This window comes from Symphodus melops (genome assembly GCF_947650265.1).
Source record: "Symphodus melops genome assembly, chromosome: 10".
Taxonomy (NCBI): Eukaryota; Metazoa; Chordata; class Actinopteri; order Labriformes; family Labridae; genus Symphodus; species Symphodus melops.
This window is the reverse complement of record NC_136700.1, coordinates 22,079,208-22,096,558: the sequence shown is the minus strand read 5'-3', so window position 1 is coordinate 22,096,558 and position 17,351 is coordinate 22,079,208. Positions and strand designations below refer to the sequence as shown.

Here is a 17,351-nt window from a genome sequence, read left to right as displayed (position 1 = left end):
AGTTAGATATGACATTAGTTAAAATCCCACGATGTCTATACCTGTTTGGATGCCACTGAAGCACAAATACTGTGCGTGTTTTGAACACACCCATAAAATATGAATGTTAGAATCCGAGTCAAAATAAAATGTCACAAAGTAAAATGTTACAAACAATAGAATTTGTGTTGTTTCAGTATGAGACATCCATGGGCTATGAGCACCCAGGAGGCATCCAGCCCGGCTGTGAGGACGTTGAAGTTGAACCCGCATGCGAAAACTCTGCATCCATTCAGCCGGTCGCCTATCACATGGTCAACAGACGATACAGCGAGTTCCTGAACCTGCAAACACGGCTGGAAGAAAAAACAGACCTACGGAAACTCATCAAAGGTTCGAAGAATCCATCAGTTGACTTATTATTTATGTATTTAAGTTGACATTTGAGTTTTAATGAAGCAAGACGGAGGCACTGGTGTCCGGCCCAGTGGCAGAGTGTGCTCAAGTCTGGCACGGAACAAGTCAATTTTTATACGAACGGACTTAGATTTACAGTCGAGTTCTTGGCCATTGAACTCAACACGATCCAGTTTGATTGTTGTTCGGTATTCGAGCCAACACACAGGATTTATTGTAATCTGATTTACTCTGTATTTCAGGTGTAAAAGGTCCAAAGAAAATATTTCCAGACATGCCGTTCGGTAACATGGACAGTGACAGGATAGAGGCCCGGAAAGGACTTCTTGAGACCTTTATTAAGGTACAGAGAACAGCATTTTATTTATTTATTCAGTCTGTGTGGCTCTTATTTGTGTCCTTTTTTGAATCTCTAAAGTTGTAAACAAACTTTCTGCCCTGTTTTTCAGCAACTATGTACCATCTCGGAAATTGCCAACAGTGAGGAGATGCAGGAGTTTCTGGCTCTTAATACAGACGCCAGGATCGCCTTCGTCAAGAAACCATTTATCGTGTCTCGCATAGACAAGGTGTGATACTGATTAATTACTGGAACCTTTTTTGAGGGAAATCTAGCACTTGAATGCGCACAACATTCATTTTGATGGTTCTACATTACATCTCTCGTATGATGCATTACGTGTGTTTGTGTTCAGATTGTGGTGAACGCCATCGTGGATACCTTGAAGACAGCATTCCCTCGTTCAGAGCCTCAGAGCCCCACCGAGGACAACGAGGGAGAGGTGGATGGATTGAAAATCGGCGGCGACAAGAAGAGCAAGTGAGAGTTCAGAGATCCAGGCTACATGACGGAAGCACATCGCGTTTACTGCGATGTGTTATACCCATTTATATTTTTGTTGTTTTGTCTGATTTAGATTTGATTTAGATTTTGCGGTGATGTCGTCCTTCTGTTTCTTCCCTTCCGTGTGCTCCTGCTGCAAAACACATTTCCCCTTCTGGGAAAATAAACAATCTGAATCTGAATCCCATACAGAGACTCAACAGACAATTCACGGGGCAGACTTCCATAAAAGCAGCGTTGTCCTTGCTTCACCTCTACCAAGAGTTCAGCTCAGTGAGCTCGAGTAAATCCTCAGTTTAGTTTGGTTATGTGCTTTTAAAGACAATATTGGCACTCAAACAAACCTCAAGGAACATTGAGTTGCTGTTTAAGACTTTAGGATAATATCCCACAAACTTCCTTGGCAGAGTTTGCACTGTTGTTTAGGAAACATAGATGTTCCAAGTTTCCATTTTTTTTTTTAATTTTTCCAATTGAAAGACTTTGTGTCAACGTTGTTGAAGCAGGGTAGTTTTAGAATAAAAAGACTGTTGTTGTAGTAGAGCGGGCTGTGTTTCCAAGGAGCAGACTCACATTGGGCCATTTCAATCTGCACAGCCTGACTTCAAGTGGACCACTTAGTATGGAGGCTGGCAGGAAAAATACCAGGTAAAGTTGTGTCGAAACTTACAAAGACTTGACTCCACACAATAAGACCCCTTCGACTCAGATGGCTCACGTTGATGAAAGTTTTCCCATCAGATAAGTGAAAAACTTGGCTGTTTGCGTTCAGACATGCAGCTCAGCCCGAAAAAAATACAGGAAGCTTTCAGTAGTTTTGTGCATGTTTGAAAGGTCTAATAAAGTGACTTTGTTTGGCTGTAGTACTTGTGTTTACTGACTTGTTTGCTTGATTGCAGATCTCGTATGAAGTTCTCCAGTAAAAACATCCCCTTTATGAACGGAGCAGACATCAGACCACCGGTTTTGTTCAGTTGGGAGAAAACAAGCAAAGTACATATCTTACATTACTGCATACATTGAGGTTTTCTGCCTTAGTCATCCGATTAGTTTTTCTCGGTCTCACCACCTTCTCCTCTCTCCTCATTTAGGTGTTCAATGGAATGTCTTTAGGAGATTTTCAGGCCTTCATCGCTCAACGAGAAACATTAGACACCAGAGACCTTTCAGAGAGGGAGGAAAGTCCAGGTGTAGATGAATGTGGGGGCCGTTTGGACATTGGCTTGAGAGGAAAAAACAGTCGGGACTCTGGTAAGTACAGGAAAATGAGGACACTTGTAATCTCTCTGCTGCATGTCCTAAAGCTGCTGAAGTTACTTTTACGACAAAAGACCAATAAAAAGATTTGAATATTAAGATTATTTTAAGATTTATCTTTTAAGATAGATAAAAAGGTACACCCCTAATCACTGTCAGTCACAGCCAACTGTAACAGTAGAGTCCCTTTTTGTGGACTGCTAGACCCCAAGGCAATAAGAAGGAGAACAAGAAGTAGATTTAGAGAACACGCTTCACTGCTAAAGTCCAGTTCGTTTGACGAGTGTAAGTGCTACCATGTGAGTGCAGAACAGCGGGGGAACGTGGATGGCGGGGATAATTGTGCTTAAGCACGATATGGGACAACTTAGTTTTAGAGTTCAGTCGTAGAATAGTGAAGTGACTGCAGAGAGGAAATTGTTTTTTTCACCGGGCCGTAAACATGATTCATTTAACCAGAAATGTTGCCATAAATAGTTTTTAAAAAATGTCATCAAGTATTTTAATTCAGCCAAACTCCATTCTTGAGCTCCACTCTTCCTCCTTCGAGCTTCCCTGCCGCTCATCTTTTTATCTGCAGCCGTTTTGTCTGTGTGTCTGACTCACTCCTGCATGTCTGCTTTCGTTTTCCTTTGTGTCTGACCAGCTCACTGACTCACTGGCTGTTTTGTCTTCCTTCTTTCCTTTCTGCTTAACTCTTCCACTTTCCACTCAGTATCTCTCCAAAACACACAAACATTACCTGTTGTGACAGCTTTTTTTTTTCCCCCTCAAGGATCCAAACGCTTTCATCTGTAGTTGTTTACTGCAAGGCGTTTTTACAAGCCACTTTTTGGCTCAAAGTGAACCTCTCTCTTTTCTTTTTCAAAGTCATAGTAAGCCTGAATGCTGTACAGAAAACTTTGACAACTAGAAAACTGTCGGAAAACTGAAAGTGAAATTATTGCATTCATAAATATTTACATACAAAAAGAAATGGAACCAATGTGTCATTTAATCTGCAGTCTCTGAGCCCCATCCACTATAGCCTCTGTTTAAAGTCCTGCCTACAGCTTGAATGGCAAGAATGGAATTGAGGAATGTGCATGCCACATACAAGTGGATGTTACAACGTTGACAAAAAAAAACCAGAAGACCTTCAGTATTAAATTCCAGACCTGCAATTTTATGCAGAACTGTCAAAGATTATTTACACACCAAAACAGGAGAAGAGCCAGAATCGCAAGTGAAACTTGGCCAATACGTGCCTAAACAAAATCTCATGGGTTTGCTGACTCATTTGAGGGACTCCCCTGGAGTCATATGGGCTTCTTTTTTTACATATTCAGCACAAATTCCCTAACACACGAGGATTTCCTCATGTTCATGGTGCTTGAACGAACCAGCAGACCCCACCTAAAGACAAATCAACAAGAAGCCTTGACTATATCTCCAATAGTTGTCTGTCTTTTGGCTGTCTTAGTAGTCGCTCTAAATGACAAGTCTTTTTATTGAATTTATTGAGTTTATTGTCATAGAATAAAAGCCGGCAGACTCAGATTTAAAGTGGAATATTTAACTGTAAATTAACACTGAATTCAATTAAACATGCTCAAACAAATAACCCACAACAAGTTTAACATATCTATCAGAAAGTGTTAAAACAATGTAATTTATAAAAGACGGCTTAAAAAACCAAAGACAGGATGTAGATGTTGTGAAAAATAGTAAATTTTATAGGGCCAAAACCAAAAAGAAAAAAACCCCACAAGCAATATCAAAGTTTGACCACACGAGGGCAGTGTTAATATGTATATGAAGTGGTGAACTGATGCGAGTTCTGAAGTGTTGTACTGTGACAGATTAAAATGTTGAGTTACAGACACGTGCATCTACACAAGCACCTGAAACCTGTGCATCACAAAAGCTGCTTTACAGTTCAAAAGTAACACACAATAACCCATGCCTAATAAAGAGTCCTGATTATCCTGTACTTTGTCTTAACCGAGTCATTGCATGTACTTTGAGCTGTTTTGAAATGTGTTTCTTGTATTTTTTGTGCACAGCATCAGAGACGGCGCTGGCTGAGGTGGCTCTGAACATCCTGTGTCTGCTGATGAGGGAGCAGTGGAGCTGGCTGTGCACGGAGAACATTCAAAGGACCATCAGGCTGCTGTTTGGGACCTTCATCAACAGGTGCGTCTGACACTAGACCAACCTGCATACAACATCAACTCATTTGTGCTTAAATCATTCAGAATGCAAATGTTCCTGAGTCTGTAGGGCTCGTGCAACAACTTCATGGTGTATTTTTCTTGCTCACAAACGTATGATGTCCTCACATCATAACATGCACTATGCTCAACATGTTTGTGTTGCTCACTAGTTTGTGCTTCTTTGTCTGGATGCAGATTGTTAAGACTGTTTATGGACTAAATGGCGAATGGATTTGAGCTTGTACAGCGCTTTTCTTGTCTGCAAAATGCAATATGCTGCTGACTAAGCAGCAGGAGCAACTTGGAGATTAGTGTCTTGCCCAAGGAAACTTCGGATGTGGCTGGGATAGATCCCCCGACCTCCCAGTTGAGAGACGACCAACTCTACCCACTGAGCTAATACCGCCCTCAGAGCTAACGTAGAGGCAATGAAATGTGCAGCAATGGAGCCCTGAAGAGGAAAAAAAACGTACGGGCTGTGACATGCTGTTATTACTTCAGGTTACTATAATATATGCACATCTCGATTTTTATAAGTACATTTCAATATGCCTTTTATATTGTATTTATGATTCTCAATTGTCTTGAATGCTATCGATAGCTGTTTCCACTTTGTATTTCATATTGCCAGATGTTTGTCCAGATCTTCAGGGCTCATTTTCATTGTAGTTTCTGACCAATCTGGCAACATGTAAATGAAAACAGTTACTCAGACTTGTAACGTTCAACAGTAAGACGTCTTAATTACGTTTGCATAGCATCATGACAATATGTGATATTGAATTTGGTCAGTTGCTGCGAGGTACAGTAGGCGCCATTGTGTGATTGTCTGGTTTAAAGAGTGAGGGACTGGAACTGTTTGTATAATATTTTTAAAATTAACTCACTGTTAATTTAATTTACACTTTATTAATCCCACGAGGGGAAATTCAGTTTTTACACTCTGTCTAACACACACATAGGCCGAGATACACACTCATGCACAAACAGGGTTCTAGTGACATGCATTAATGGAGAGGTCTCAGAGTGAGGGGGCTGCCCACAGCGAGCGCTCCAGAGCAGTTTTGGGGTTCGGTGCCTTGCTCAGGGGCACCTCGGCAGTGCTCAGGAAATGGACTGGCACCTCTCCAGCTACCAGACCAGTTTCCGGACTTGGTCCGTGCCGGGACTTGAACCGGCGACCCTCCGGTTCCCAACCCAAGTCCCTACAGACTGAGCTACTGCCGCCCCATTAGTGCATCCATTGACCTTTTTTTTATGAAGCTCTTCTAAAGTTGAATTAATAGGCTTCAGATCATCTATGCTCAATCAGCAGTGAGCTTAATGACTTGGTCAGTTGTAGTAAGGAGTTGTAAATAGAGGCATGTGTTCCTTGTCATTCACCCACCCCATCCTTTGAGCGTGGATATTTTAAAACAACCTGAACAGGATGTACTGCTGATGCTGCCACAACAATGCAGATACACTTTGTCTCCCTTTAACAACTGTTGCCTCTGGATGACTTTGCAAAGTGCTTTTATGAGGAGCTCCGCAGCCGATAAGTGGTGGAAACTTTTCGTGTGTGTGTGTGTGTGTGTGTGTGTGTGTGTGTGTGTGTGTGTGTGTGTGTGTGTGTGTGTGTGTGTGTGTGTGTGTGTGTGTGTGTGTGTGTGTGTGTGTGTGTGTGTGTGTGTGTGTGTGTGTGTGTGTGTGTGTGTGTGTGTGTGTGTGTGTGTGTGTGTGTGTGTGTGTGGACTCATGAAGACACACGGTTCCTTGTGGAGATTCCAGTGAGGGAGAAGTTTATGAGCTGCAGAGGAGTCATGTACAGTCATTTATCAAGGCAGTTGATATTTTAGACAAGGGTTGACTGGGTGCCTTTGCAGTGGTCCGTGTTTTACAGAGTCAGGCGCATCCTGTGCTGTGCAATGGACCTTTACACCACTTTACAATAAAGTCAGTCACTAAATTGGAGGATTACTTAAATACAAATCATGTTCGAGCCTGCACATGGGAACAATCTGTGAGCATCGTTCAGCTCCTAACTTTTCTGTCACCTTCTCCTCAAGTCCAAACAGTAAACAAATATTCTCTTTATCTGCTTACAGACTTTTTTTTTTTCTTGCTTTAGGAATGGCATCACGTCTTTTCACTATTGCACTTGTAAAAAGAATACGTGCATACATGCATGCCTGCAGTATTTGGCCCCAAAAGCGAATGCTCGGCTGACATCAACTCCCCAAACATTTGTCGCAGATAGGTATAGCTGCGGCTGCCAGTGAACTCAACATGCGGACAATGTTCTCAGGCTTTGGTGTTTGTACTGTGACCTCACGTTCCCCAGGGTGTCAGTACCAGAATATCGTTTCTTCATATTTAAACTGGGGCTGTCTATGTTAAGAAGTTCCACTAGCCCAAGCTCGAAAGGTCTTGTGCTTTTGTTTGGCCTTGTCTATCTTAGGCATCAGTCTGTCAACATGGCAGTGACAGCTTTAAGAGTGACAGGTATCTCTTCTCATCCGCAGACATGATGCTGTGGTGGATAACTGTTGTTGATAAAAACACTTTATGAAACTTTGTTTCTAAGATAGCTCTATTCTTGCACTGTTTTTCCATGTTCTTTAAAGGTAATAAAATATCAATCAAATTGTTGCATGAATGGAAAATGTAAAAACAAAGCAGCGAAAGGTTACATACATTATTTCAATAACCTAATTTAAAAGGCCACTCACTGAAAGGAAAAAAGTAAGTGAGGGATGTTCATGATGAGTTAATTGTTAGCGTGTGTCAGGGTGTTTTAAGTGTCTGGGCGGTACCTTTGGGCTTCAGCCAGGATTTACTGATGCTTACCAGAAGTATGCTTAAGTATTTCGGGATGGACTTCATCTGATTAAGAGATACAAAGGATAAAGATGTACCCATTTTAGTTTGCATTCCCAGCCAAGCCGTAAAGCTCCTCTAAACAATATGTGTAGTCATAATAGGGCAGACCACTTTGGGCCAGACTGAAATATCGATGCATTGCCATGTAATTTGAAACACACAAACTACCAGAGGGGTAATTCCTGATGACTCTAATGATTCCCTTATCCTTTTTCCACTGCCACCACAAGGTTGTTTTCCTTTTAATGACCCACCTTATAAGGGCATTGAAATACTTAATTAACCCAAGGCTAACTCCAAACCAAGCGGTTTCAGTTAATTGGTGCTTTAATTTAAATGCAGAATATTTACATTTACATATTTACATTTACATAACGTGCAGAAGGTAACGCATGAAGGTGAAAAGGTGAAGTACCGTAAATTCCGGACTATAAGGCGCTACTTTTTTCTCACACTTCGAGCACTGCGGCTTCTACTCCGGTGCGGCTAATGCATGGATTTTTTATGGGGGACAATGAGCTTCTGCCGCAAAAACATTTGACTTCGTCACGTCGGATCTTAATATCAGTCATTTTGCGCTTCATGCACGCACCCTCATGATGGAAAACACACGGAGAAATACATATGATGCAGCTTTCATGTTAAAGGCGATCGACCTGGCTGTCAAAGAAGCTAACAGAGCTGCTGCACGTTAAGATGACACTGACAGCGACAACAGAGACTGAGGAAGTGAGTAATGAAGTCATTCTGAGGCAGTGAATGGATGGACTTTTTCTTGTGAAATATATTACGGTCATCTTTTTCATCAGCCGTGTTACAGACACCGTCGGCTAGGCTTCGTATTGTAACGGTTCATGTTGTAAAGTCAGTAGTTGATAATGTATTCATAATTCCGATTATGTGGAGAGTCAGTGAATGCACCAGCGAGAACGTGTTGAGTGGCTGTATGAGAGAACGCTGGGGGAGAGAGTTGGATTGTTACGGCAAGTTATGTGTTGCTCTCTGCTGTAAACGGCGTGGTCACGGCCGACAGTGATCGGGTTATTAAAAGTTATTATTTGAACGCTCTTGTCGTCCTTTAACGTCCGTACGAACGCTACAGTATTTGCGGATGTTACCGGTAGCCTACGTCTGTGTAAATAGCTCTTGTTATAGCGTGGACACCTGCGGCTTATAATCAAGTGCGGCTTATATATGTACAAATACATTTATTTACTTATTTTTAGCCGGTGCGGCTTATATCCAGGTGCGCTCAATAGTACGGAATTTACGGTACTTCCTGACCTGATCCACCATCGGAGGTAGTGACAGAGGTGTGATGAGTGGGAACAAGCTGGTGATGTTTAACATCAACGTGAAACCAAGCTGTGTGTGTGCATACCTAAGTGTGTGTGTATGTGAAGCTTCTACTAAGTGCTTACTGGCCAAGCCTCTCAAACTCCTCTAGTGCTTCCACAACACATTAAGGCAACATGAATTTACACACTGGGGCAACAATATTACGCCTTTACAAAATGCAGTGTGTCAGTAAATGAAGTACGGCTTACTGATGGTGGGACATCACCTTACAGTGCTGTTATGGAATTGCTAACTATTAGCATTGACATATTCTTATTGAGTGAGTGAGAGAGAGAGAGAGAGAGAGAGAGAGAGAGAGAGAGACAGACAGACAGACAGACTGACAGGTCTGGCTGGAAAAGCCGGCCCTCTGTTCCAATAAATGGGGTCCGAGGTGAGGCTCTGGTTTGGGAGTTGTCTGATTTTTATGGACTGGAAAGCGGGACAGTTTAAAACGAATACAGTCTCTTTCTGTATGACAGCAGCCGAGATGAAAAATCCACCTGGAGCCAAACTGTTGTCGGTGTCTAGATGTAGCTGCAGCAGATTTCGGCCACACATCCCAAGCACTCGTTATTTTCTTACTGGCTGAATGTGTCTGTAAACATACTGATTCCAGTATTCACCTAATGATAAGGTAGAGGGCGCTGGTTCAAGTGTTTAGATCACGCACTGTGCAGAGGAAGCAGTCCTCAAAGCGGACAGCCCGGGTTGGAATCTGACCTGTGGCTCCTTTCCCACTCTTTCCCTCCCCGATTTCTGACTTTATCCGCAACTTCAACATTGTCTTTTTTTAACAGGGACGTGACCCTAACCCATAAACCTAACCCTTTTCAAAAAGAGGCAAACCATTAGTCACATCCTATAACTACCACACTTTGTTATAACTTTCATCCTATAAAGGCTTCTAGGAGGGTTTTCACACACTATTTATTATACATAGATACTAGTACAATAGTTTGAAAAAAAACTTTATCGATACCTGTTTGCATGCCACAACAAAAATAAATATCCTAGATACTCAATATGGGCTCATTTCCTGTTTTTTAACTACCAAATAATCCATGCAGACTCCTGCACATTCTCTAGGTTGCACACATAAATGACATACATGGTATCAACATAAATTTAAGTATAGAACAGTTTGGCAACCTTAAACTAAAATGAATGTTAGGATTTATTGAAGAAGACATGACTCTAATGATTAAACAATACATCTGATTCGGAAGATGTTTACTCAGTTAATAAAGCAAATGAAAGGTAGTGACATTTTCTCGTTAGCTTTTACACTGTTAGGCCTCTTTATGTGAGCAGTGGCTGGTCTTCTAAAAAAAGAGGTTTAAGGCACTTTTTTTTTCTTATTGCCTTCTCTTTTGAACCAAGAGGCTATCAGCATTACTCATGCAGTCTCTTATTAGTTGATTTTCTTTCTTGTCGAAAGAAATCATTATCAGACTTACACAAAGTATACTTAGGTCTTCATCAGGTTTTCCAGTGTTTGAAATCAACTTTATTTTCGCTTGAATGACAGTGTTGTAGTTTGGTCTCAACACAGAATAAAATAAACCCTTTGAGACTCATTTATGCACCGGACAGCATTGGCTGAAATTGAGTGGCTGAGAAAGTAGGTCAGTGGTGTTGATGATTGTGATTCAACAGATTGCAACAAGTGGTTCAAATTGTCTCTGCAAGCTGTTTTGTCTTTTTTCCTGAGGTCATTGACGCAGTGTCAAAGTGGAACGTCCTCAACAAAAGTCCAAAAGGGCACATCACGTCTGCTAAGAGAGTGTGCCACTCCATCTCCTGGGAGAAAGTACAGCTGTGTGTTGCTGGTGCACAGAGTCTGCAGTCAAGGGTTGCTTGTTGATTTGAAGGCTTCCTTATTGGTTTACAAGACATCTCATAACACCAAACTTCATGTGGCACCTCTTCTCTGCCAGTCCTTTCCTGCACCTGTCCAACAATGACATGATTCTTTTATTTTTACTACCTAAAACGACATATTAATACTTTCATAAACACTTCATATGGTACCTCAAGCCCCCGCTGACAGCTTGATGATGGAGGTGAGGATGAAGGGCAGCACGGAGGATTTAGAGCTTGTCAACATTTGTCCGAAGGGAACGCTCTCACTCCCTCACTCTTTTTTTTTTCTTTTTTTCTCTCCCTCTCTATCCGTGCCATCTTCTCCTGCACTGTTAATTAACACCCAGGGATCTCTCATCTGACACACAGTGGCCTGCTTGGGTTTCATCCGTGGTGAGCAACAAGTTGTTTGGCTTCAGTAAAAGTGGTTTCTGTCTCACTGCTGTGCTATTCAGCTCGTGACCACATTGTGGGATTTGGAGAGAACTCTGAAGATGTGGTCAGAACTCCAACTTTCACAAAATATATAGCGCTAGCTTTTCAAAGTAGTATATTCTACTCAGCATGAATCCACTCGCAAGATGTTGTTTTTACTTAAAGAGTTGGACGTTTGACTTTGAATGCATACAGTTTGCTCATAGTACAGGCAGGTGACTTGTATCAGAACACTGAAACAAGCTGTGTCCAACAACAACAGCTTTGAATTTAAATACGGTTATCGAAATCATTCCTCCTCACACTAGGCAATCTGTACTGTGCCCAAGTATGTTTGACCGCCAAGGTCCAGTTTGTTTCTAAGTTCACTTTGCCCTGCTCAAGCACGGTACACTTCCTTAGTACCATGTTTATATACCCGTGAAATGTTAAGCTCCAACTGTAACGTAGTCGCACCACTAGCTGGACTATACCCATAGACTTGTCATCTTGTTCTCCCTGCTTTACTACCTGGATTTAAACAGGCAGTATTTTGGTCTTGAAAATGGAGATAAAAAACGTTTGTTGGCCGTGTCAGATTAAACAGGCATATTGACCAGTGTAATGTGCAACTACATTTAAAAAAGGAATGTGGACACAATAGCAGTGCTAAGGTTACCCTAATTTAGAAAAATCACATTACATTCTGCACTAACATACACACTTTAATAAGCTGTATTACATTTTGACTGTTTTGTTACTCTGACCTTTCGATTAGTAGGTTGAACTGAATTTAACGACTCGGTAAATAGTCAGCGAGGAACATCCCTTCCCCTAACCTGCTATTCATACTAATGCAGAGCACAGCTCTAGCAGTACAGTGGAGGTTAAGACTCCAGTGAGACTCCATGCTGCTGTCATGTGTTGAGCAGATCTGTATGTTGTGATATTGTAAGAGAATAGTCGTATGTGTCTGGCTCTGGTGTAAAGTTTTAATCATTTATTGGTGACTTGAGCAGCTGTTACGACTAAAATTGACTCTTTTGGACATGTTGACACTTCACGACTTTGCCATTGTTCAGTGTCAGAGTTCATTTTTGATCATGTTTTAAAATAACAGAAGTCCTCATGCTGCGTAACTGTGTAAATGATTGTCAGTGACACCAATGTGGGGAATCCAGGGACTAAAGTTTTTCCCCTTTAAATGGTTGGCCCAAAAACAGAGCCCCAACTTTTTTCATCAGAGGCATTTTTTGACAACGCTGGTTGTTTTTCTGCACTGGTGCGGTTCCTTGACATATGGATCCTGGCGGCCAGGCGTGAGGTTTAAAAACAGAAGACCAAGCTTGGAAGCCCCAGGCTTCTTCTGTCAGCAGGAATTTACTCTCTGTGAGGCTGCGAGTGTGCTGGTGGTCAGACGGATGGGTCGTCGATGACAAATCTGGTATTAGTGGGAAGAAGTGGAGGGGAGTGTTGGAAAAGATGCTCGTTACGTAACGCGGCCGGCTATCTATCAGCCTGTACAGAGCGGAGGAGGTGTGACATCCTTGGACAGACTGTTCCCCAGAAGAGACAAATACGGACGCACTCCTCGTGGTGGGATCAGGCTGTCTGAGTGGTTTATATCGCACCCTCTGTGTTTCGGTTGGAAGCTTGCCCCGCGTCATGTCACCATCACGTTTGCCCGGGGCATTATTCCCCTTTAACATCCACAGACGCTTCTGAAATATAAATATTGTCTTCTATTACAGTCTAATAGTAGTCTGCAGTTGCTTCCAATTCCTGCAGCACCATGTAATCGTCTCATGGGGACATTTTGGGTCGAATGCCTAGGTCAGTTCTTGGGAAGGTTATGAAACACACTTATCCCCAGCTCCTGAGTGCCATCAGCCTGCCAGCCTCTGCGTCCAGTTATCCTTATTTAGCATTACTGAGTTGAGGGGACACAGAATTCCTCCCTGGCAGGACATGAAAGAGAATACGGCTCATTATTGTCCCATTGTAGATCGAGTGAGATGGAGGACCACTGCAGCGTGCTTCAGAATGACCTCGATGAATTGACCCGTTGGCCTCTTCACATCTCTGGTGTCTGTTTCCCCTGCTCACCTGAGCCTCAGGGCGTGAGTTGTGCCTCTAAAGTTCATCTGCTGTCTCCAGAGACATACTGAAGCAATGACGTCTTGTCTGCTGAAAACTGACTGAAGGCTTATTTTAGGTCAACCTAGTTCTACGTGTGCATGTTTGCCTTAAAAGGAAACTTTGATTAATCCTAGCAGCTTCCAACATGCATAGTCTTAATCCAGCTAATGTTCTTCTATCACTGATTTCATTTGTTGCCAAGTATGTGAAGCATCTCCCCTTCGTCTCGATAGTCGTGATTGTTGCTTCATTGTTGGAGTTGAGCCCAGTTGTTGTTCATTTCATCAGTTTATCCTGCCCTTGAGCTTGTGAGTGGAGCTGAGCTTTCTCTTTTGTCTCAGTGAGGTCCTGCTCGGGCTAAAAGGGCGACAGCTAAAATAAAACAGTGGAACTTTGAAAGAAAAAAAAAAATACAATGTACACTGCAGTATTTAAATCCTCAGAGTTTACTCAAGTAACTCTTTGGTTGAAATAGTACATGCAAGGCGTTGCATATGTTTAGCTCTGTTGGTAGAGCAGGCGGTCCTGTGCGGAGGCCACAGTCACTGTCTCACTCGTCGTCTCATCGACTCCCAGTCTCCTTGAATCGATTGCCCTTTTTACACACGAGACAATTTCAGGACCTACTGCCTCTCTAAAGCCTTCCTGAGCTGCCTGTGCACCTCACAGTGTGAGACGAGACTAAAAAAACATGACCCAGAAATGGTGGACGAAGTAACACCATCCTTCGCTATGGCAACAGTTTTTGCCTCCAATGCTATTTTCAGTTTGACATATTAGCAGTATTAAGAACGTATTTTCAGAGAGAGAAGACGATGAAGCTGCTTCATTACGTGCACAACGATTACAGCGTTTGGTCACTGGTCTCATGATATCAACATCATCCCTTTTGTCTGTCTCTAACGTTGTCTACAGCTGCTTCTTGTGTATCTTTGGAAACTCAAAGGTGTCACATAAAGTGTTTTTTTCCCTGTGGAATTAAAGTATGTCACCTGCACTGTAAACATCTTTGTCTGGCAGGGTGGAGTTTGTGCAAAACTGCAGAGAAAAGCCGGCCAATCCCTTCTCTTGTCTCATGAGAGCAGCATGTTTTTCACCCAGGAGGTCCTGGCTCAGCAAAAAACATGCACAGCTTTTCTACAGCCCAGCTTCTGCTCTGCTTATATTCCTGTACATTTGACTGATTTTTAATATGCCAGTCAGGGCGGCACAAACATCTGCAAGACGTTTGTAAAATTAACGAGCTGATAGAGGATATTCGTGACACATTTCTCAAGCCGCTCCTGAGGTGATCCACACTTGTGTTTTAATGCGACTTTAATGAGGTTACACTACATGTTTTGCTGACTTTTAGCCACAATTAGCCCACAGGCAGAAAAGCAGAACATTGGTCAGGCGCCCTTCTCCTGCTTGAAAAATATCTTTCTGACAGAGTCGGCCTGGAAAACAGCTCTTGTGGTTTTCATGGTAGCAATAATGATGCACAGTCCTAATACTCTACCAGACCACAATCTCTCATATAGAATTACTTGGCATTTGTCAGCTCTAATTGGTTGAAAGCACTCTGATCTTTGTGTGTGTGTGTGTGTGTGTGTACTGTCTAAATTTGTGAGTGGTTGAACTATTGAAAGGGAAAAGTAATCTCTTTGGTGATTGCAATAAGTCTGCAATAGTGATGACAGCAGAGACTAAGTTCAATCAATTTGGGTTATGTGCGTGAGTTTCTTGGTGTTTGGGTGTCATTTCTCTGTGCTTCATTCACTAGTTTGTGCATGGATGTGATCCGTACAGAACCAAAATGGTGTTAAACCTCTGTTGGCCATATGTGATTAAAACCTGGCTCATGGCTGTAACGTCACATGTCTGTGTTTTGACCAGCCATGGGGAACAAGGCGCCACGACAGTCCTAATAAAACCTGACCATGTGCTCACACTTAAACATACAGAGAGGAACAGAACTGTGAGTAGACAGCTGGGCAGATGGCTGTAAGACTGCACCGTGGCCTGACTGGAGGTGCTGATGTGACCAGTCTGGGATCTGAGGTTTGGACTGAGGAGTACGCCTGACTGAGAGCAGACACATCACCCAGTTTAGAGAAAACTCTGTGCTGACACACATGGTGCTTCAAAATGCAGATTGGAAGTCTGGATGGTTTTTGTGCTTCTGCATGAATCGATTCTTATTATTGCTTTCTCCTGAGGGTTCAAACTTCTGCTGTTTCTTTTTTTCTATTTGCTTAGCACCGCATAAAGCAAGTCAAACCTCAAAGAAGTAGAAAAATGATGCCTTGTGTCCCCCGTGTCGGGCCCAGAAGTTTCACCGCACAGACTGCAAAGACTACAACTGACTTGCAAAATATTTTCTACCCCTAACTGAGAATAAATGACTGTCCTTTCTAGGGTTGTCACGAAACCAGAACGTAGTCACATTCCTTCAGAGCGTTTGCCACTGATGAGCTGTAGGCAGGAGGAGTAATTTAAGTGTAAATGCCTGGAGATGTGATCCAGTTGAAGGCACATGGTAGAAACACTGTGTGCTCCCTCGCCCAGTGCAGCTTTCTGTCTCTCTCTGCAAGTTAACTGACCATGATGTCACTCTGAAGGGGGCATGTGCATGCCAAACACAACATACTTATACATTCAAAACACATGTATTTGTTCAAGTTTAGCACTGAGTAAAAATCCCGAACAATAACATTGAAATGCTTTATCAGTAAACTGGTATTTTTAGATTGTGGCTTTGATTGGATGCTAAAACAAATCAGACGTCAACAATACCAATTACCTCTTTGATGTGAGAAACGTCTCCGAGGACCCCGCTCATTATTGTAACGTTGATAAGCATATATTAAGACAACATATTCATGTACTATGGAACACTTTGCAACGATAGTATAAGGCTACATTTATACTTTCCAAGTTATTCCTTTAATAAGCTTTGAGAGGACGTCAGCTCTGAGGTGTATTTTTTTTGTTTTGAAGTTGTTTTTTTTTAAACTTTTTTCGTTGTGACTATGAAGTGACAGACATGTCACGATCATATCAGAGTTGATCTATTGGTACAAAACTAAAGTGGGCGGGAGAATTGGACAGAATAGCTTATTTTATAGGTGCAAGAGATCCCAGTACGCTCCCAGTTCGCTTTTTCAGTGATACATTGATGCACACTTTTACAATTTTTTGTGAATTATTCTGTGGACCCCTGAGCTACGGGTTCGCGGACCCCACTTTAAGAACCACTGCTTTAAAGCACATGGACGCTCCCTTTTCAAAGTTCAAAACCAAAGAAGGGCTCGCAGAATCATGTAAAGTGTTCCAGCCTTTTGGATGCCACATTTCATAGCTGGAAACATGTTGTTCTTACACTGATGGTACGACAGACACAAATAGTGTGAAGTGTCTAAATGGATGCAGCATTCATATTAATCACACTCTGTTCTTCTTAATATAGCCATGTCTGTTCTTAGTACGGGTCTGCTGTTAATGCGGGGTAATTAACACTTCATGATATCGACTGACCTCTAATTTTATCCCTGCTCCTTAAACCACACAGAGCTGGTGTTGGAAAACACCTGGCACTGACTTTTACCACCGCAGCAGTGTGTCTCCTGAAAGAAAAGGGAATGAGCTGATCACTTTTAGAGCTGGTTTATTTCTTTAAGAAACACATCAAGCAATGGGAGCTGTGTTGCAAAGCATTAAATCAATCACTGCTTCTTCACTGTAATGCTCAGTTACTTCGACTCATTTTATCAGTGATTCTTTTTTCACTTTCGTGAAAGAGAGACATTTGTTTTTTTACCATTACCTTATTGAGAATGAGTGACTCTTAAATGTAAACTACATCTTTTGAGTGTGTTCTTTAATCTTGAGTACACGCGTGTGTCCAACCTCTTCCCAGTAAATGTGATTGTTGTTGTTTTCTTTAAAAAAAAACTAATTCAATGTGTATGCCTTCCCTCTCCCAACAGATGTGTCCTTCTGTATGTTATGTGTGTTCCAAATAGGATTAATGTCAAGAGTAGCTGCCTTTGGTGTCA

General features: G+C 42.1%; 1 protein-coding gene across 1 annotated transcript in view; it reads left to right on the top strand.

Moving 5' to 3' along the window:
- The window catches only part of snx19b (sorting nexin 19b), a 36,379-nt gene that overhangs the window by 4,404 nt on the left and 14,624 nt on the right, over positions 1–17,351 (top strand). The window contains exons 5-11 of the mRNA XM_079353394.1: positions 177–372; positions 639–739; positions 846–965; positions 1,092–1,216; positions 2,140–2,233; positions 2,332–2,491; positions 4,543–4,672. Coding sequence (XP_079209520.1) covers positions 177–372; positions 639–739; positions 846–965; positions 1,092–1,216; positions 2,140–2,233; positions 2,332–2,491; positions 4,543–4,672 — 926 coding nt within the window. The remainder of the gene's footprint in view (positions 1–176; positions 373–638; positions 740–845; positions 966–1,091; positions 1,217–2,139; positions 2,234–2,331; positions 2,492–4,542; positions 4,673–17,351) is intronic.